The sequence below is a fragment of the Leucoraja erinacea genome, chromosome 21 (assembly GCF_028641065.1).
Source record: "Leucoraja erinacea ecotype New England chromosome 21, Leri_hhj_1, whole genome shotgun sequence".
Classification (NCBI taxonomy): domain Eukaryota; kingdom Metazoa; phylum Chordata; class Chondrichthyes; order Rajiformes; family Rajidae; genus Leucoraja; species Leucoraja erinaceus.
Genome location: NC_073397.1, coordinates 33,420,759 through 33,443,472, shown reverse-complemented (window position 1 = coordinate 33,443,472; position 22,714 = coordinate 33,420,759). Strand labels below are relative to the sequence as shown.

Genomic DNA, 22,714 nt, shown 5'->3' with positions numbered 1-22,714 from the left:
GCGGTAGAGTTGCTGCCTTAAAGTGTCAGAGACCCAGGTTCGATCCTGACTACGGGTGCTGTCTGTATGGAGTTTGTACATTCTCCCCGTGACCGTGTGGGTTTTCTCCAGGTGCTCCGGTTTCCTTCCACACTCCAAAGACGTGCAAGTGTGTAGGTTAATTAACTTGGTATCATTGTAAATTGACCCTAGTGTGTGTAGGATAGCGATAATGTGCGAGGATCGGTGGTCAGCATGGACTCGATGGGCCGAAGGGCCTCTTTCCCTGCTGTATCTCTAAACTAAACTAAACTACAACTAATTTTGCCAGTAACCTTATGGTGATATTGACAATAACTTTTTTTTTGATTAATAAAACTGTGTTAATTTGGAGTAAAAAACTGACCAGAAACATCATCCATCCTTTTTCTCCAGAGATGCTGCCTGCACTTTGTTACTCCAGCACTTTGTGTCTATCTCTAATTTTGAGTACTCATTGTCATCTCGAGACTATGAATTCTAGCATTAATTGTACATGAGTGATTTTAATATGAAACATTAAATTAACCTTAATTGTGTTAAACTAAAAATGTAAACAAATAAATGCCAATTAATTGCAGCATGGCGGCACAGCGGGTAGAGCTGCTGCCTCACAGCACCAGAATACCCGGTTCGATCTTGACTTCCGGTGCTGTCTGTGTGGAGTTTGCGTGTTCTCCCTGTGGCCACGTGGTGCTCTGGTTTCCTACCACATTTCAAAGACGTGCGGGTTTGTAGGTTCATTGGCCCCTGTTACAAAAATCAAAGTGAAGAGAGTGGTGCATTAACGGTTCTAGCATAAAACTAGTGTGAACGGGCTGGCATGGACTCGGTGGGCCGAAGGGCCAGTTTCCATTGAAGATAGACACAAAATTGCTGGGGTAGCCCAGTCGGTCAGGCAACATCTCTGGAGAGAAGGAACAGGTGACGTTCTGGGTCAAGACATGGCCTGTTTCCGTGCTGTGTCTTTAGACTAAACTAAATGAATGACTTGTTGTTTGACACTCATGATTCCTTTGGCAAGATTAGTTGAGTTACTCATTAATGCAATAATAATAATACTTCCTCCTCTTCCTCCTCCTCCTCCTCCGAAACAGGGCGGACCACGTGAAGGTTGCAATCTCCCACCCCAATAATCCTCTGAGGATGGTCGATTATATAAAAATGAAAAGCATTTTAATTTTCTAATGTAAGATATCGCAAGTGAGTGGCATTGAAGATGTGCTCTTTAATGCCCGTGGTAAATGTGCAACTGGTTTTAATGATCAGATAAACGAAAATAAACCTGTAAACTTGAATTAAAATTATAGGGGATTTCCAGTCTCAATAGGCAATAACCTGACATGAGGTTGAAGAAGGAGTTTCTTCCCAGAGGCAATTCGGACTGTAAACGCCTTTCTCACCAGGGACTAACTGTATAGAACGTTTTTCCTTCTATTATTTATTATGTAAATGTGTGTTATGATTGTGTTTATAATTTGTTTGGTTGTTTTGTTGTTCCGCGAGCATTGCCACTTTCATTTCACTGCACATCTCGTATGTTTATGTGACAAATAAACTTGACTTGACTTGACTTGATCTGGAGAAGGGACATAGAAACATGGGAACATAGAAAATAGGCGCAGGAGTAGGCCATTCAGCCCTTCGAGCAAGCTAATCATGGCAGATCATCCAGAATCAGTACCCCGTTCCCGCTTTCTCCCCATATCCCTTGATTCCGTTAGCCGCAAGAGCTCTATCTAACACTCTCTTGAATACATCCATTGACCCAAAACTAAATTTTTAAATAATAAACTAAACTTATTCTCTGAATTAAAAAAAGCTTGCTCTGCACATCTCCTTTAAACTTTCTCTATTGACCTTGCAGCCTGGAGTCTATGACATTTCCACATTGATGGTGACATTTCTAGTTTTCTCACCAACATGAATGGGCATTTAAAGTCCTTGCTAACGTTCAGAACTGCCCAATCAGCAATTAAAAAAAAAATGTTTACTAATCACCATCTGAAGTGTTTGAAGACAATACATATCAGATTGTGCGTTTGTAGTTTAATTACTGGGACACCCCCACAAATTGTGAAATTCTCTGCCTCAGAGGGCGGTGGAGGCAGGTTCTCTGGATGCTTTCAAGAGAGAGCTAGATAGGGCTCTTAAAAATAGCGGAGTCAGGGGATATGGGGAGAAGGCAGGAACGGGGTACTGATTGGGGATGATCAGCCATGATCACATTGAATGGCGGTGCTGGCTCGAAACAATAATCACGTCCTTGCAAAGTCTAGATAGTCACATGTATAAACTGCCCAACTGTGTAAGAAGGAACTGCAGATGCTGGTTTAAATCGAAGACAGACACAAAATGCTGGAGTAACTCAGCGGGACAGGCAGCATCTCTGGAGATGAGGAATGTGTGACGTTTTGAGTTGAGATCCTTCATTAAATCTTCATCTTCATCATAGATCACTGATTACATTTTATCTGTTTACTTCGTTGTCAACTTCTCCTAGTTAACAATGATCTCTTCTTTATTTTCCTTGGAAACATAATCTCCTCCGATGTCTCGTTTTCACACCTCACCCTTCCTTATCTCTGTGTCTCCCTCTCCCCTGAGTCTGAAGAAGGGTCTCGACCCTGAGACGTCACCCATTCCTTCTCCCCAGAGTTGCTGCCTGACCCGCTGTGTTGACTCCAGCATTCTGTGCGTATAAACAGCCCATCCGACTTTACAGCTCGTTTGAGGGAACTGGGACAGAAAGATCTGTCCAAACAAAAAGCTGGAGAAACTCAGCCTCGCAGAAACACTATGATGAAGGAAATATTCCGAAACCCAATATGAAACGTTGAAAATTTTTTCGCTCCATACATGCTGCTGCCCAGTTGAGTTTCAGAGCTTTTTTGTTAACCTGACTTTTCGCTGTACTGGGACAGAAAGATCTGTCCAAACTCGTTCTCAGCCTCGGAAACACATGATGTCATTATTCCGACCATATGATTGAAAAGTTTTGACATCCCCAGTTGAGCAGAGCTTTTAATGTTAGCCTGGAATTTCTTAACTTCAACGGCACTTCGCTTTTTGTAATTGGATGTGGAAACAAACATTGCAAGGGACATTCGCTGGGTGAACGTTGTCAGGGTTAACAAGTGGAGCTGGCACGTCAGCTAAGGGGGGCAGATCCACGGTTAAACACCACCGGACGACACACCCCTGGAAATCGCATCTTTAAATGATAATCTGACTGATTTAAACGCGTCTGCAGTGCGTGGACTATCAAAACATCGAGAGGGGATCGGAGTGATTTTTATTACAGCGACGAGGGCTCTCTATGCGAGGAGGACACCAGCTATTTTTATTCCAGCAACTTCGGAAGTGTCAAAACCAGTGGACAAACGGACCCACCGCAGGTAAATCCTTTTGTTCTTGGTTCTTGGTTTCTTGGTCCTCCAAAATATTCCAAATGGAATTTAAACTGGAGGTTCAGCAAGTCCTCCCCTGCTAGTAAATCTTCTGTCCATTACAAGGGTCCATTGTTGTTAAAAAAACAACTGAAAATGTTGTATAAAAAGCAGTATTGCGATCGAAAAACATTGTGCTAATCGTGATTGAATCTTGGATTTTGTTTTGTTTCAGGCAAGCGTAAAAACAAGTAAAAAACAACCCCCATTGAAGCAAAGAAAGCCCAGGTAACGTACAAACACATGTGCGACCTATACTCTGCACCCTGCATCTTCCCATTTACTCTATCTATTGTACTGGAGTTTGACTTGATTGTATTTATGTATGGTGTTATATGCTCTGTTTGGATAGCATGCAAAGTTTCGCACAAGTGACAATAATTTTATGTGTCGTAAGGAACTGCAGATGCTGGTTTAAATCAAAGACAGACACAAAAAGCTGGAGTAACTCAGCGGGCTAGACAGCATCTCTGGAGAGAAGGAATCGGTGACGTTTCGGGTCAAGACCCTTCTTCAGACTAATCTTTCAAATAATTTTAGTTTAGTTCGTCACGTGTACTGAGGTACAGTGAAAAGCTTTTGTGTTGCAGGCCATCAGACTATACATGATTGCAATTGAGCCGTCCACAGCATACAGGATAAAGGTATAACGTTTAGTGTAAGGTAAAGTCCAATTAAAGATACTCCGAGGGTCTCCAATGAGGTATACGGGAAGCCAGGACTGCTCTACAGTTGTTGATAGGATGGTTCAGTTGCCTGATAACAGCTGAAAAGAAACTATTCCTGAATCTGGAGTTAGATACATAAAGCTGGAGTAACTCAGCGGGACAGGCAGCATCTCTGGAGAGAAGGAATGGGTGACGTTTCGAGTCGAGATCCTTCTTCTGGAGGTGTGTGTTTTTCACACATCTGTATTAAACCTAACCCTTATCCTACAATTGGTGTTGGATTTAACCTGGTAATTATACTAGTTTTGGTTTTTGCGGCTTAAAGTTGGAATGCACATCCATTAAAAACAAATCTTGGGAAGTTTAGTAGGTGCAGTTTTAAATTAATTCATACTGATAACAAACGCTTTAGTTTCAACCACAAATGTGATGAAGCTTACTATAATGCACTCTTCACCACAGCTGCGTGAAGGATTCTCGGTGCTGGTGTGGTCATTATAATTGATAACTTTAAGATCTCACGGGGAAAAAAAAATGTATTTGGAGTACGAAAGGTCTGAGCAAATTCTACAATGGGCCAAATATGGAAGGGTATATTGAGCAGGGTTTTTGTGCAAATTTGGCTACTTCACAAATTAATGAAGAACCCACTTTTGAGCATTGAGATATCTTTTTCAATGGGTTGCAAGCTTTGCAGTGACAGCCAGCTGTGATCCCTTTAGGAGAAGATCTAGTAGTGGTTAAACTTGTGTCATTAACGGGTAACCAAAAACTCGTCCCAGCCCGGTCATTCCTCCTCCTCCCCGCTCCCGTCAGGCAGGAGATACAGAAGCTTCAAAGCACGCACCACCACACTCACTCAGCTTCTTCCCCTCTGTTATCGGGCTTCTGAACGGTCCTTCAAATAAGCTAGGGTGTGGTCCGATTCACCTCTACCCCATTGCAGACATTGGACTTTGTCTATGGAGGATTTGTTCATGAGAGGAGTAGCCCACAGAATCTCTTGCCCAGAGTAGGGGAACCGAGGACCAGAGGACATAGGTTGAAGGTGAAGGGGGAATCTGAGGGAGTAACTTTTTCACACAAAGGGTGGTGGGTGATTGGAACAAGCTGCCTGAGGAGGTAGTTGAGGCGGGTACTATCCCAATGTTTAAGAAACAGTTAAGGGCCTGTCCCACTTAGATGATTTTTTTTTGGTGACTAGGCTGTCACCGGGGTGTTGCCGGGGTGTCGCCTGTATGAGCACAAGTCATCTCCTCAGTCGCCCAAAGAGTCGTAGCATTTTTATGATTGCTGCTGGATTTTGAAATGTTCAAAACTTTTCTGCGACTGTGGGCTTGTCGAGCTTGTCGTGGCTTGTCTGTAGGTGCTGTCGATGGTTGTCGCCACGTGACGTAGGTTGTTGCCGGTGCTGACTTCGATGAATTCCTTTATCGTAGTCGCCGGCAGTTGCCTAAAAAAAATCCCCTAAGTGGGACGGGCCCATTAGTCCAGTGGCCGGTTTTTCAGTGACCTGCTACGACTATGACAGTCGCTGGCAGTCACCTAAAAAATTGTCTAGTGGGACAGGCCCTTTAGGCAGATACATAGATAGGACAGGTTTGGAGGGATATGTACAGGCGGGTGGGTGTAGTGTAGCTGGGACATTGTTGGCACGCAAGGTCCTAAGTGATAGGTGTAGAATTAGGCCATTCGGCCCATCAAGTCTAAGCTGCCATTCCATCATGGCTGATCTATCTTTTCCACCTAACCCCATTCTCCTGCCTTCTTCCCACCTGAAGTGTCTGATGAGACCAGTGTGTGATCACCATATTCTCCCACACTAAACATGGAGGGGTCTTGGTGGGGCTGGTACGTGGAGGGGGATGGGGGTGCAGAATATTTACATGAGGCTTCCGCTTGCTCCCTAATAGACACGGAGATCTGGAGTGCCGTTCTGCTCGCAATTTCCCCAATTTGATTGGTCTTGCCCAGAATCTTCTACAAACCAGTTGAAATATTTTTTCACGGTGGGCAGCGGTAGAGTTGCTGCCTTGTAGCGCCAGAGATCCGGGTTCGATCCTGACTATGGGTGCTGTCTGTGCGGAGTTTGTATGTTCTCCCCTGTGGCCTGAGTGGGTTTTCTCCAGGTGCTCAGGTTTCCTCCCACACTCCAAGGCATATAGGTTTGTAGTGGCTTGGTATATTTGTAAATTGTCCCTGGTATGTGTGGGATAGCATTAGTGTGCGGGGATCAATGGTTGGCACAGAGTCGGTGGGCCAAAGGGCCTGTTTCTACGCTGCATCTCTAAAAACTAAACTAAAGGGAGGCTTTGATTACATCCACAAATCATTTCCTTTATCTGCCTGGCAATTTCTAGTCATGATGGAACACAGAATAAGTTCATAAGATTAGAATTAGAGGAGCAGTATTAGCCCCTTTGGCCCATCAAGTCTACTCCACCATTCAATCATGGCTGATCCATCTTTCCCTCTCAACCCTATTCTCCTGCCTTCTCCCCATAACCCCTGACGCCCGTACTAATCAAGAATCTGGCCAATCACCCCATTAAAAATACCCAATGACTTGGCCTCCACAGCCGTCTGTGTTAATGATTACGGTTGTGTTAGGTTCTCTCAACAATGGGCAATAGGTGCAGCAGTAGGCTATTCGGCCCTTCGAGCCAGCACTGCCATTCAATGTGATCATGGTAACCCGTTCCTACCTTCTCCCCATATCCCCTGACTCCGCTATCTTTAAGAGCCCTATCTAGCTCTCTCTTGAAAGAGCCGGCCTCCGCTGCACTCTGAGGCAGAGAATTCCACAGACTCACAACTCTCTGTGTGGAAAAAGTGTTTCCTAGCCTCCGTTCTAAATGGCTTGCCCCTTATTCTTAAAACCAAACAATCGTGCAGCTATCAGTCTGAGTTAAATTCCATCTTAATTAACGGTCTCTTTAGAAATAATAATTAGAATTTGGAGATGGATAGGGACAGGTTTAATCGAAGGTGCCTACTGAGGGAATGACTAGAGAGAGCGAGGCGGGCGTACACTGTACCCTATTATCTTCCCCACTGTGAAGAAATATTCCACAGCAGACATCATGAGTGAACGACTATCTTCTGAAGAAGACTATCTTCTGACGACTATGTCTGAAGAAGGGTCTCGACCTGAAACATCACCTATCCACGTCCATGAGTGAACGACTATCTTCTGAAGAAGACTATCTTCTGACGACTATGTCTGAAGAAGGGTCTCGACCTGAAACATCACCTATCCACTTTGTGTCCTTTTGAGATATCTAACCCGTGTTGTTAAAACATAAATGCCAGTCGCAGAAAGACAAAGCAACTATTATTTCGATTTGGAACCTTGTCCAATTTTTTTTTCTCTATCATCATGTAAGTTTGACTTGGGCACATAGTTTAGATGTAATTAAGAGGCACAAGCAGGAACATGCTGTGATTGGGATCGGTAGATCTCTAAGTTTACTAAGGTTTATTTCTGACGAAGTTATTCTGGAATCAACACTGAGAGCGTTTCAAATGGAGCACGTTCCTTAACGGGCCCAATGACCCACCTTGTAGAGAGGTCGCTCCAAGCACATCATAAATCAAACTCCCATTAACTTTGCAACGGGTCGGCCCAGGTGCCTGAGGAGATGGTGAGTGGGAGAGGCTGGTCTGATGAGCTGCCCCTTGCTCTGCTGTTAAACACTCACCAAAAACATCTTCCCTTCCTCATGAAATGGCAGGAATTTTTAGCGGCTACACCAGAAAAAGTGAATGACACAAACTATGCTAAATACGCATGTCTCTCTTCAGTGTAAAGCAGGGGTTGGCAAATGTTTGTGTCCCGTTTACCCCTGGCAACTTTAATGGCACATAACGATGTTACTTCACTTATTTATGAACAACTAATGATGAACAGATATCGGTATACCAGAACCAAACCATAGACAATAGGTGCAGGAGTAGGCCATTCGGCCCTTCGAGCCAGCACCGCCATTCAATGTGATCATGGCTGGTCATCCCCAATCAGTACCCCGTTCCTGCCTTCTCCGCATATCCCCTGACTCTGCTATCGTTAACACCATCTGTCAATGAGACGAAATGTGTACAAATCCAGAATAGAAAGATAGAAAATAGGTGCAGGAGTAGGACATTTGTCCCTTCAAGCCTGCACCGCCATTCAATATGATCATGGCTGATCATCCAACTCAGTATCCCGTACCTGCCTTCTCTCCATACCCACTGATCCCTTTAGCCACAAGGGCCCTCCTGGGTGGATGTAATTTACCCCCCTGGGGGTACTTTACCCCAGGTTGGGAACCCTTGGTCTAAAGGGTACAAGCTTTAGTTTAGAGATATAGCGTGGCCCACCGTGTCCACACCGGCCAGCGATCCCCGTGCATTAACGGCACACACACACTCACACACACTCGCTCACACACACACACACACACACTCTCACACTCACACACACTCACACACTCACACTCACACTCACACACACACACTCACACGCACACACTCACACACACACACACACACACACACAATCACACACACTCACACACTCACACACACTCACACACTCACTCACACACACTCACACACTCACACACACTCACACACACGCACACACTCACACACACACACACACTCACACTCACACACAGAGAACGATTTACACTTATACCAAGCCGACTAACCTACAAACCTGTACATCGTTGGAGTGTGGGAGGAAACCGAAGATCTCGGGGGGACGACTGCAGTGCACAGATAGAGGATAACGGGAGCAGTATGGTGGAACAGCGGTGGAGTTGCTGCCTTACAGCGCCAGAGACCCGGGTTCGATCCTGACGACGGGTGCTGCCTGTATGAAGTTTGTACGCTCTCCCCGTGACCGTGTGGGTTTTCGCACGCTCTAAAGACGTGCGGGCCTGTAGGTTAATTTGCATTGGTAAAAACGGCAAATTGTCCCTCGTGTGTAGGATAGTGGGGTGATCGCTGGTGGGCGGGGACTCGGTGAAGTGCGGGGGCTGTTCCCACGCTGTGTCTCTAGTCTAAAACGTACAGACGTTCAATGTTTAAGAAGGAGCTGCAGATGCTGGAAAATCGAAGGTTGACAAAAGTGCTGGAGGAACTCAGCGGGTGCAGCAGCATCTATGGAGCGAAGGAAATGGGCAACGTTTCGTCCCGAAACCCTTCGGGTTTCGACCCGAAACGTTGCCTATTTCCTTTGGGTTTCGTCCCGAAACGTTGCCTATTTTCTTCGCTCCATAGATGCTGCTGCACCCGCTGAGTTTCTCCAGCATTTTTGTCTACCTACAAACATTTAATACACCCTCGTGTCTATCCCATTCACAGAATAAAGCTTTGTACTGATGCAGAAACTACTCAATCAATGTGCTGCAATATGCCATAAATCTTTACCAGCTGTTATCTTTCTATCCCTTCTGTCCGCATGATTTACGACGTATTGTTCAAAGACTTTGAACAACCTTTATGTCCCTGGCCCACAGCTACCACTCTTGTTTGAAGTCAGGTAGGGTTAGGGTTTATTCAGTGAAAGCTGAGAGTTTAACTGGAGGAGGGGGGGGGGGGGGGGGGGGGGGGGGGGGGGGGGGGCGGAAGTCTGACCCTATGCAGGTGTAGCGTTGATAGCATCTAATGCAGTGGTTCCCAACGTGGGGCATATTGAGCGCGACTGAGGAGGTCTGGGTCCAAATTTTCGATTTTTATTTTTTAGGATTTTCCATCAGGTAAACATGTAGTTTATGTTTCAGATGTTATTTTGAGTAAATAATTTTTTGGGGGTAAAAAAGGTCTTTATTGTGTAGTTATTACAACCAAGGTATTGGCGTTTTAAGCTTCTTCAGCTGAAACGGAGTTCACTTTTTAAATGATAAGAATTATATATCACCACATGGGGGGGGCATCAGGATTTTAGAGGTGATTAGGTGGGGCATGGCCAAAAAAAGGTTGGGAACCACTGAATTCTAATGGGAGACTTGGTTGATCATCCATCCATCCCTTCTCGAGGTTAGGAATGTTGAGTATCTTCATGGGTGAGCTTACCCCTTCCACAATTCAACACTGCTGTTCTATATCGCTACACATCACCATCTACATCTCTACTTTCCCTTTCCCCCAAGTCCCAGTCTGAAGAAGGGTCTCGACCCGAAACGTCACCTCTCCCTTTTCTCCAGAGATGCTGCTTGACCGGCGGAGATCATGTGATAGGTGCAGAATTAGGCCATTCAGCCCATCAAGTTTACTCCGCCATTCATTCAGGGCTGATCTATCTCTCCCTCCCAACCCCATTCTCCTGCCTTCTCCCCATAACCCCTGACACCCGTACTAATCAAGAATCTAGCCATCTCTGCCTTAACAATATCCACTGACTTGTCCTCCAAACCCTTCTGTGGCAATGAATTCCACAGGGTCGCCACCCTCTGACTAAAGTCACTCCAGTTTTTTTGCATCTATCTTCAGTTTAAACCAGCATCTGCAGTTCCAGCCTACACAACCACACCTCACAGTTCACTGAACTGATTTAAAAGTCCTATTAACAGGGGGGTTGTCCATGTTTGATCAATCTAATCCAGAAATCTAATCCATTTTCATCACGTTAAAAGAACATACAGCAAGTCGCAATTCATGAATCAAAAATGATAAAGAAAAAAATTTGAACTAACATGATCCTAGTTCTTCAAAAACGTCCTTCATTGTGTCTGGACCATCAACGCTTAATATTCACATGAGCGTTAAAACAATGACCATTGATTATTGTGCAAGAATAATTAGTCAATGAAAGGGTTCAGAGGAAAACTATCCTCAGCCTAATATTTTGAAGAAGTTTCTTACTGGTAGAGAACAGGGTACATTTTTTTTGATGTTAATTAACATGATGCATTACTCTGATATTAATCTGAGAAATGAGAGGAGATGAAAGGGCAAGTGATTTCAACACCCAAAGCCATCGCTACTTGGAACTTATTTGCAGAAAATCAAGATGGGCAAGTTTTGGGGTGTTGAAGTAGGCCATTCGGCCCTTCGAGTCATTCAATGTGATCATGGCTGATCATCCACAATCAGTACTCTGTTCCTGCCTTCTTCCCATATCCCATGACTCCGCTATCTAGGTAATGGGAGATAAAATGTCAACCAACACGCGTTACTCAATGTGTAGAAAGGAACTGCAGATGCTGGTTTACACTGAAGATAAACGCAAAATGCTGGAGTAACTCAGTGGGACGGGCAGCATCTCTGGAGAGAGGGAATGGGTGACATTTCAGGGCGAGAGGGGTTTGAAGAAGGGTCTTGACCTGAAAAGTCGCCCATTCCTTCTCTCCAGAGATGCTGCCTGTCCCATTGAGTTACTCCAGCATCCTGTACAGGTCACTCAATCATTGCCACGATATTGCGAAGGAAAGCAACTCGCTAATATAGCCACTAGAAACATAGAAAAATAGGTGCAGGAGTAAGCCATTTGGCCCTTCGAGCCCGCTATATCCAAAATCTATATCCATAAAAATCAGGCATCAGTCTGAAGAAGGGTCTCGACCCAAAACGTCGCCAATTCCTTTCCATAGATGCTGCCTCACCTGCTGAGTTTCTCCAGCATTTTTTGTCTATCTTCGATTTTTCCAGCATCAGCAGTTCTTTCTTAAACTTCTAAATCCCTTTGTTTTTAATTTAGTGGTTTGCAATCTTTTATTTTTTTTATCAGTACTTTTAATTTATATGTGCGGTAATATTTCACCAAAGACTTCAATGTATTAAAACGTTCCAAGACTCTCCAGTGTGTGGGAGGAACAGAAGGGATGAAATGATGGCTGTTGTGGGAATAGCCGGATAAATGGGTTTCAAGGGTGGCACGGTGGCGCAGCGGTACGCAGAGTTGCTGCCTTTCAGCGCTTGCAGCGCCTGAGATGCATGGTTCGATCCTGACTACGGGTGCTGTCTGTGTGGAGTTTGTACGTTCTCCCCGTGACCTGCGTGGGTTTTCCTCCGAGGTCTTCGGTTTCCTCCCACACTCCAAAGACGTACAAGCATGTTGGTTAGTTGGCTTGTTTAAAGTGTAAATTGTCCCTAGTGTGTGTAAGATAGTGTTAATGTGCGGGGATCGCTGGTCAGTGTGGACTCGGTGGGCCGAAGGGCCTGTTTCTGTGCTGTATCTCTAAACTAAACCTTGCTCATAGTTTAAGCCATCAAGTCCTGGCAACATCCTCATAAATCTATTCCTACCCTTTCCAGCTTGACATGAAAGCTCAACTTGTATTTATATTAATTTCTTTTATGTTTCAATAATTTAGATGATGTTCACTTGAGTAAATTAATGGTGAATGAAATGTGATCCTGTGTGTATTATTTTTTATTGCTAGGATCTGTGGTCTTTCCCGAGTTAGCCATGACTACACGAACTAACGGTATCCTAGCCTTTACAATGGCGGCACTTCACCTGCTCACCCAAACAGAAGCACAAGGTATTTATTTTTGATTATCTAAAGGGAAGTTAATGAGAAAAACTCTCCCTCGTGAATTCGCAAACCCCAGTTTTAACTGTGATTATCTGAACGTTATAAGTCTGTGCCATAAGTTTCCCCCTTTTCAGCCAAACCATTCATCAATGTACTTGTTTATTATAACAATGAGCCTTTAGACTTCAGATGTTACTTTAGTCTTTAGATATACAGTGTGGAAACAGGCCCTTTGGCCCATCGAGTCTGTGCTGACCAACAATCACCCCGTTCTCGAGCACTATCCTACACCCCAAGGCTAATTCACAATTAAACGTACAAACCTGTACGTCTTTGGCATGTGTGAGGAAACTGGTGAAAACCCATGTGGTCGTAGGAAGAACGTCCAAACTCGGTACAGACAAGCACCCAAGGTCAGGATTGAACCCGGATCTCTGGCGCTGAAAGGCGGCAACTCTACTGCCGCGCCTCCATGCCGACCCTCCCCTCTCTCACCCCAATGAATTGGATTGGATTTCTTTATTTGTCATTCAGACCTTTCGGTCTGAACAAACTTTCGTTGCCTGCAGTCATACATATAATAATAAATAACAAAACATACAATAAACACAAATTAACATCCACCCGACCCAAAACATCCATTTCCTTCCACAGATGTGTCTCGACCCACTGAGTTCCTCCAGCAGATTGCATTTATTAGTCAGCACGGACTCGGTGGGCCAAAGGGCCTGTTTCCACACTGTATATCTAAAGTCTAAAGTAAAGTCTGAAGGCTCAGTGTTATATAAACAAGTACATTTATAACTGGTTTGGCTGAAAAGGGGGAACTTATGGCACAGACTTAATATTTTGTACAGGGTAAATAGGGGCCAGATGGATTGAAATACACACATGATCAGTCAGTATATGTGGAGAGACAAACAGCGTTTGACCCTTAGATGGTATTTATTTTTCGATTGTATTCTATAATATTTTTTGGTATTGGGTACTGTGCAGCGGTAGAGCTGCTACCTCACAGCACCAGAGAACTGGGTTTGAGGCTGACCACGGGTGCTGCCTGTACAGAGTTTGCACTTTCTCCCTGTGACCGCGTGGGTTTTCTCCAGGTGCTCCAGTTCCCTCCCACATTCCGAAGACGTGCAGGTTTGCAGGTTAATTGGCTTCTTGCAAAAAATGTAAATTGGCTCTGGTGTGTGAGATAGTGCTGGTGTATGTGGTGGTCACTGGCCGACCTAGTTCACCCCAACCAATAATTACCCATCTACTAGTTCTGTCCCCCACCCAGGGGGCCAATGGTGTGCCATCCTGTGCTATTTCGAGTGCCTTCCGTTTCTTTATCAACTTCTGGCTATCCGATGAGTGACTTAACGTTAAATAACTCCAGAAAGTGAAACTGTGAACTTTATTCTTTACTTTCACCAAATACCAATGAGTGTGAACTTCTGCAGATGCGACTATTGCCTACAACAAACGTTCGGATCTTATCACTTGAATTATTTAGACGGTTGTCAAAGCATTTGGCTAATGGTATCCTACTAACAATTTTAGTATGTTAGAATTGAATAACATCAAGTGTCCTTAATATGTGTGCAATATTCTCGGCTGCCCTCCGAGCCAGTGAATCTCACGCCAATTTCCGTATTCATGCACAGAACAACTGTGTATTTATGTCTGCAACATGAACCCGTCTTTGTGGCCTTTGCTTTCAATCTGCCATTTAAAAGTTTAATGGGTGTTTTTCAGGAAATAAGGAAACTGAGTTGCATTATTGTCCGAATAAAATGTGAGTTATAGTTATAGATAATAGGGTTTTTAAAAAATATATAAATACCGGCAGTTGCTAATTATCCACTCAATTCAGTATTCATTGCTACTATGAACACAGGAACAAAGCATTTTTATATCAACTGACCCACTGTAAATCCTTGCATCCTCAATTCCCATTAACAATTATCCTCTCAGAACTGTACAGCATTGCTGTGTGAAAAACGTCTTGTCAAACTTCCTGATATATCTTCAGTAAGTCATTGGAAAACCTTTTCAGTCAGTTTCACTCGACACTGTCCAATTTTTAATATTTAATAGTAAGATTAAACGAGTACTTACCAGTATGAAGTTTGATCTGTATTTTATGAGGAGTTACGGTGAGGTATTACGTGAAGATCCCAGCCCAGTGCGCATGTGCGGCATACTTCGAAGCAGCGGTGTGAAATCACAGGATAGACACAATATTTGAAGTAAGATAGTAAAGATCATGAGACATCAGTTTATTAGTTTGATCTATATATTGAGGGTGGGAGCGGCGGGCACGTAATACCTCACCGTAACTCCTCATAAAATACAGATCAAACTTCATACTGGTAAGTACTCGTTTAATCTTACTATTTTACTTCGGAGTCACGTGAGTGATTCCGTGAAGACTTCAAAGGTCTGTGATTTCAAACCGTGTAACAGTTTTTATTTCACTCACTGCCGAAGTTTTTGAGGGAGGAAGTGTTATCGTAATCAACCAGTGGATCTGCTTTCACAAGAAACAGAAAGGTATTTGTTAACAATAACAACATAAAGAGCTCCCCTGAGCTTAAATTAATATTGCAGTTTGTAATATTCTTCCTGCAATTAAATCAGGTTTATCAACGGTTTATAATAAAAAATGTTCTGAACGTCGTTCCCTTGACCATTCTGCCGTATTGAGAATGTGGTCAACCGGGATGTCCATTCGTTCAGCCGCTGATACCAATGCTGCCCTAGTGGAATGGGATTAAAATGTATTATTATCTATTCCGGCAGCTTTCAGTACCTGTTTGAGCCACCTTGGAGTGGTTTGGCTCGTACCCCGTCTTGGGGTTTCTGTGGTTGACCCATAGGCTTTCCTCTCCCTCTAAGATTGTGGGTTGTGTCTATATATAGTAGTAGATGGGTCACCACACTCAACCTGGACTCTGGTGGGTAGGCCCGGAATCCCACCAGTGAATTGGGCGTTCCTGGTCCATATAGCCATATAACGATTACAGCACGGAAAACACAGGCGATCTCGACCCTACTAGTCCGTGCCGAACTCATAATCTCGCCTAGTCCCATATACCTGCGAGTTAGATTTTACCAGACCTAGAATATGAACGTGATGCGTCTGGGGTAATCACCATGTTATCCAGTCTAGTCTTATGGAGTGACTGGACTCTGTGAGCGTGTACGAGAGCCATAAGCATGAGCGTTTTTAACATAGATTGAGCAAGCTGAGGGATCTGGCTGGTGCCATTCTCTGAGATATGGGATCCCATGCTCTGCTGACGTGCTGTTTTAGATAAGCAGACAAGGCGCTCCATGCTGTATTTACGGCACTGTAACTCACCTTTTAGTCATGGTGTAGATGTTCCAGGAACTCCAATACGTCAGTGGTTGAATAGTTCGTTGTCCCTGCGTCGTGGCAGTATTTTACCCATGTTAGCTTTTAGTGACTGTTTGCAGGGATGCCGACATGGTGGTAATGGTTCCTTTGGATAATCCCAGTCCCTGGTAAGGTCTATTCAAACCCTGCACCCAGGAGTTTGATGTTTCCCTGGCATGGGTGGCTTGTGCCTGATACTGGGTTGAGTCAGCAACCAAGGTCCACTAGGGAAATCCATAGGTGACTCGCCCACCGTGTCGTGATGAACTGGGAACCATGGCTGTGTAGGCCGGTCGGGCACGTTCAATATCTCGGAGACAGATCCCATCTGTATTGCGAAGTGCCTGTCTGATGAGGCAGAAGGGAGGAAGGCAAAGCAGAAATTCCCCCTTCCAGCGTGTAGGCATCTATCGCTGCTGCCTCTAATCTGGTTCCTAAGTCACATACATAGGTTACTGGCGATTCCGTCTTGTGCAACCAAATTGATATCTGGCTTTCAAACTGCTTAATACCTTTAGCAGATATTTTGGGTTTGACATCTATTCAATGTAATCATAAATTTTACCCCGTGACATGGTGTCTCCCACTTTGTTCTAGCTTCCTAGGACATAGGCAGCTGATAGTTAAAATGTCTTTTGACACACCATTGTCAGATTTGTTTGACCAATTTGTTGCACAATAATGATTATTATGCTCCCCATATGGTTGATATAAGCCACCACCATAGTATTATCAATCCGTAACCACATATGTACGTGCTGCATTTGAGATGCATATGCTTTTTAGCCCAATAGGCGATCACCAATCCCAAGTAGTTGATGCCCGGTATGTGTAGTAACGATGTTTGTGAATTGGTCCATCTGTTACCTGTGCTGGATATGGAGTTTAGTTGCTCCCCAGCCTAAAGTACTGGCATCGGTTTTTAATAACCAAGTTGGGATTGGTGATGATAATAGGGCTGAAAACTATGCCAAATATATGTCTGCCCACCACCTTAATTGTGATATAGCTTCAGTGGGTACATTCATGATTTGATTATAGTGACCCAAGTACCTTGGCAAAGTAACAGTCATATGGACGGAATTATTATTGAAGCCCAGATAATCCTTGGTAGTTAACGCTTCAATTCTGGTTTATCTGGGCGTGGGATAAACCTCAGAGCTTTAGGGAGCTGTTTCGTAGCTAGAACTGCTGCCACAGCTAATTCCTTTGTTTCCCCTAATATGAGGATATCATCCAATATATGCCATGATTATGCTTGTTTTCTTAATATTTTCATGGCCGTTTTTAATATTTATAATAGTTTAGGGCTGAGGTTAGACCATAGGGAATGCTCTATGCTCCCATGGTTGCCCTAACCGGGATATCCATTATCCAGGTAAAATTTTTTAGGTATCTATAATGATCCTAGTGTATGGGTATAAGATAGTTAGCATCTTCCATATCAATGCTCCCCATAGGTATCCTTGGGAGATCAGATGTCTGGCAGTGACAAAAACCCGTCTCCATCTTAAAGTGTATATACTCAACAGATTTATTTAGTGATATTAGATCAATGATGATGCTACATTCACCATCTTTTGTAGTTTTTGTGAATATATTCGATACAAATTCCAATGGTTCATGTTTACTCCCATGATCCGTTTAGTAATGAGCCTTTCTAGTTCAGCTTGACCTTCTCACTTCTCTTTTCTTAGAGGGAGAAAATGCCCTTTGGGCGCATTGCTGAACTGGCGGTAATATCCTCTAATACTGTTGAGTATATTTTAGTTATTTTTGACATCATCCCATGCTTTATCAACAAGTGTAAATGCCCCCCCCCCCCCCCCCCCCCCCCCTGCAGTTAGTAGAACACCCTTATTTAGTGTAAACTGGGAGGAACCAGACTACCTACCTCCATGTTTATTGTTTTTTTTCATGAAGGCCTAGTTTGCTGGTATGCTGGTGCTGTCGGTGGGGCGGCGCATTTTCCCACGGCTCCGCTCTGGGCCCCTGTCTAAAAAGAACTTTGGGGGTAATGTGAAGCGGTCGCCAGGCTTTCACCAGTCCTTGTTTGATATTGCTGGTGGATGCCGAGGGGTGCTGCCAGCTGGGTGTTGGATGCGATGTCCTGCTCGTTCCATGGCCTGCCCTCATGAGGCGCACAGGTTTAGCTGCCTCTCTTCCCGCAGCAGCGGTTTGCATAGCCCCGTATATTTGGGGTTGCGGGCAGGTCTATATGCACCATTGTTCAGTCGAGTATCCCAAATTTGGGAACATCTTAGGGGTCAGCACCCTGGTAGTGCAATGGGATAGTCTCATCCTGGGAGAACCACCTTGGTGATCATGGCGTCTCGCCTGCCAGGAGAGTATAATCCGTGGAAAAACGAGCAAAGGCGGTAACATCTTGACCCTTCTGTTAGGAGCTTCAGAATTCGCTGCTTGTCTGCAAGTCTGCTGACCCAGCTGCCTGCAGATTTGCCTCTGGAAAGGCCTGCTCCTGCAGGGCTTTGTTGGGAAGATGGTCGCGTGGAGGAGCCATGTAGTGGCCCACGACACCCAGTAGCTCTTCCTGATCCTGCTCCCCTGGCATACTGCTGTTCTCGTCCGCCTGCCCAGCGTTTAAGCCAGCCCAGCCCTGGCCTCCTTAGCTAGCCTCAAAAGAGGGAGCAAAAGGGTGTGCTATAAATTGGAGGAGGCATAGCTCAAACTCCGCTGTTGCATCAATCCCTCGTCAAGGGAGATGGCTAGTGCAATAGCACTGGGGTAGGAGTGTCAGCTCCCTTGGCATTCAGCCAGTGCCCCTTGGATGCGGGAGCTGCCGACTCCCGCTGGCCGCGTTCTGCACAGCTGTGCGATTATGCCGCACATGCGCACTGGGCTGGGATCTTCACGGAATCACTCACGTGACTCCGAAGTAAAATTTATTATCTTTTCCGAGGGATTGATGGATTACAGTTGCAGTATGGAGTAGTTTAGTTTCCCCCTGAGATACAGCGTGGAAACAGGCACTTCGGCCCACCGAGTCCGCACCGACCAGCGATCCCCGCACATTAACACAACCCTACACGCCTCGGGACAAGTTACATTTATACCAAGCCAATTAGCCTACAAACCTGTACGTCTTTAGAGAGTGGGAGGAAACCAAAGATCTCGGAGAAAACCTACGCCGGTCACGGGGAGAACGTACAAACTCCCTACCCGTAGTCGGGTTAGAACCCGGGTCTCTGGCGCTGTAAGGCAGCAGCTCTACCGCTGCGCCACCGTGTCGCCCACTTCTTGCTACTCGGGACTGCATAGAGTGAATAGACTAATTCAGTAACAAGAGATAGTTACATTAGCCGATGTAGGGGTGAAAGTCTTCATCTCAGATCCTTATTGTAATTGTCACTGGGAGACTATTTCCGCCTCTGCAGCTGTTACATTGAGTCGAAATTGATGTTATTTGTTGCAATGAGCCAGTATAAAGATGGTATTGTTATCAACAATACTGTATTATGCTGTGTGGGGCTTTGACTTATTCGGTTGGTACAGAACAGCAATGAGAATACAGACACTGTGGTACAGAAGATATTGGAACTAACAGGTCTATCGGTGGCAGGTAGAGTAATCATAGAACATAGAACAGCGCAGGAACGGGGTCTTTGGCCCACTGTGTCTGTTTAAACATGATGCCAAGATCAACTAATCTTATGCACTAGATCCACATCCTGCCATACCCAAGTGCCTATCCAAAAGCCTCTAAAACGTAAAGGGCTTATCCCACTTAGGCAATTTTTTTTTTTTTTTTAGGCCACTACAGGCTGTCGTCACATGGTTGCCGGGGTGTCGCCTGTATGGTCGTGAATCGTCTCCTCAGTCGCCCAAAGTGTCGTAGTGTTTTTCTGATCGCGGCTGGATTTTGAAATGTTCACAACATTTCAGCGACAGTCGGTGACTGTGGGCTTGTCGTAGCTTGTCTTCTGCTGATGTTGGTGCTGTCGCCAGGATGATGTAGGTTGTCGCTGGGTGCTGACTTCGGGGAATTCCATTGGCGACTACCTACGTCAACTGGCGACAGGTACCAGCGACTGAATTGTCTTCAGTTGTTGCCGACAGGGTCGTTGCTTGTCATAGCTTGTCGCGGGTGGACGTAGATTGTCGTAGGTGGACGTCCTAATGTGTCGCTGGTTGACGCTATTCTGGCCACTACGCTAGTTCTGTGTTATCCCACATTCTTATCCACTCCCTACACATTAGGGGGTATTTGCAGAAGATAATTAACCTCCCAAATAGCACGTCTTTGGAGTGTGGGAGGAAACCGGAGCACCCGGAGAAAACCCACCCGATCAGAGGGAGAACGTGCAAACTCCACACAGGCAGTACCCGTAGTCGGGATCGAGCCCACGTCTCTGGCGCTGTTAGGCAGCAACTCCACCGCTGTGCTACTGTGTCACCCTAAAGGGCCTGTCCCACTTTTACAGCCTAATTCACAACCTTTTTAACTCGTGGACATTTTTCATCAGGCTTGAAAAAATGCCCCGACCTACTTGATGCCATGTGTACCTACGACCAGCATCACGACCTCTTACGACCTTGTGATGACCATGCTGCGAGTATGAACCAAGGGCAAACTCAGCAGAGGTCATGAAAGTGGGACAGGCCCTTTAAGCTTTACAGTATTTTAACATCTTTTTTGAACATGAACTGGTCAGGTCACCTTGGGCTACAATTTGATGGTCATAACTAATGGGAGTAGAATTACCATTCGGCCCATCAAGTCTACATCGCCATTCAATCATGGCTGATCTATCTCTGCCTCCTAACCCCATTCTCCTGCCTTCTCTCCATAACCTCTGACACCTGTACTAATTAAGAATCTATCTATCTCTGCTTTAAAAATATCCACTGACTTGGCCTTCACAGCCTTCTATAGCAAACAATTCCACAGATTCACTGCCCTATGACTAAAGACATTTCTCCTCCTCCTTCCTAAAAGAACGTCCTTTAATTCTGAGGCTATGACCTCTAGTCCAAGACTCTCCCACTAGTGGAAACATCCTCTCCACATCCACTCTATCCAAGTCTTTCACTATTCTGTACATTTCAATGAGGTTCTCCCCCTCCTCATTCTTCTAAATTCCAGCGAGTACAGGCCCAGTGTCGACAAATGCTCATCATAGGTTAACCTATTGCATTCTATTTAACCTAGTGTATTGTTAAAATGGAATTCTGTTTTTCAGGGAAGCCCTGTGTATTTTCTGAGAGATCCATTTCTGAGGTCACATTTTTGTACATGACCTTTTTGTGCTTTTGCAACCAGGTCGATTGAAATTAAGCGTTCTGTCTGAGGACAGACTTCAGATGAAATGGAAAGAAGTGGATGGAAACAAACAGGGCTACAAAGTCCGAGTGAAGCCTTCAGCAGGTACGTACACTTCTGTTACAATTCCTCAGCCGAACGTGAGCTGCAGTTCTGAGTCGAGAGTCAAGAATGTTTAGGGAGGAACTGCAGGCGCTGGTTTAAACCGAAGATAGGCACAAAATGCTGGAGTAACTCAGCGGGACAGGCAGCATCTCTGGAGAGAAGGAATGGGTGATGTTTTGGGTCGAGACCCTTCTTCAGACTGGTGTCGGGGGACAGGGAGGTAAGGAAGTGTCGGGTGTGAAAACAGGACAAAGGGAATGGAGATCGAGGGAATGTCCAGAATGTTTAATTGTCCTTAGAATTTGGAGATACAGCGTTCAGAAACAGGCCCTTCAGCCCACAGAGTCCGCACCAATCAGCGATCACCCGTATCCTATCCTGCACACTGGGGACAATTTACAATTTTGCAGAAGCCAATTAACCTAAAACCTGCAAGTCTTTGGAATGTGGTAGGAAACCAGAGCACCCGCAGAAAACCCACATGCTCACGGGGAGAACGTACAAACTCCGTAAAGACAGCACCCACAATCAGATTCAACCCGGGTCTCTGTCACTGTAAGGCAGCAACTCTACCGCTGTGCCACCATGCCGCCCGATATGTCGTATATAACAAAAACTGATCATTGAAATTCTTACTTGCAGCAGCATAACATGTGGAGACATTTGTGGACCGCCAGAGATCCGGGTTTGATCCCGACCTCGTGTGCTGTCTGTGTGGGGTTGGCACGTTCTCCCCGTGACTGCATGAGGTTTCCTCCTGGTGCTCTAGTTTCCTCCCACATCCCAAAGACATGCAGGTTGATAGATTAGTTGGCCTGGTGTATAGGGAGTGGATGAGAAAGTGGAATAACATAGAACTAGTATGAAGGGATGATCAATGGGTGGCATGGTCTCGTTGGGCCGAATGGCCTGTCCATGCTGCACCTATCAATTATTTCACCTACAATATCGCAATGATTTATATTTAAAGAAGGGTTATTCTGAAATATTATTCCCAGTTACTGTTGAGGCATCTTCATTGCATGATGGTTTAAATGAAGTGAAACGTCCACTTTGTAGCTTTATGGCCCTGTCCCGCTTACGAGACTTTTATCCGCCACTGCCGGCACCCGTCATAGGTCGTTGCAGGTCGCCGAAAATGTTCAACATGTTGAAAATCCAGCGGCGACCAGAACAAGGTACAACTCTTTGGGCGACTGAGGAGACGACTGACGACCATACAGGCGACATGTCGCGGGGTGAAGCCTGTACGGTCGTGAGTAGTCGCCCAAAGAGTCGTACCTTGTTCTGGTCACCGCTGGATTTTCAACGTTGAAAATTTTCGGCGACCTGCAATG

General features: G+C 45.1%; 1 protein-coding gene across 1 annotated transcript in view; it reads left to right on the top strand.

Moving 5' to 3' along the window:
- Window positions 1–2,993: 2,993 nt before the first annotated feature.
- LOC129707501 (collagen alpha-1(XIV) chain-like) overlaps window positions 2,994–22,714 on the top strand; it is a 113,894-nt gene continuing 94,173 nt past the window's right edge. The window contains 3 exon segments of the mRNA XM_055652589.1: window positions 2,994–3,695; window positions 12,508–12,609; window positions 21,273–21,377. Of these exon segments, the coding sequence (XP_055508564.1) occupies window positions 12,534–12,609; window positions 21,273–21,377 (181 nt within the window). The 5' untranslated portion in view covers window positions 2,994–3,695; window positions 12,508–12,533.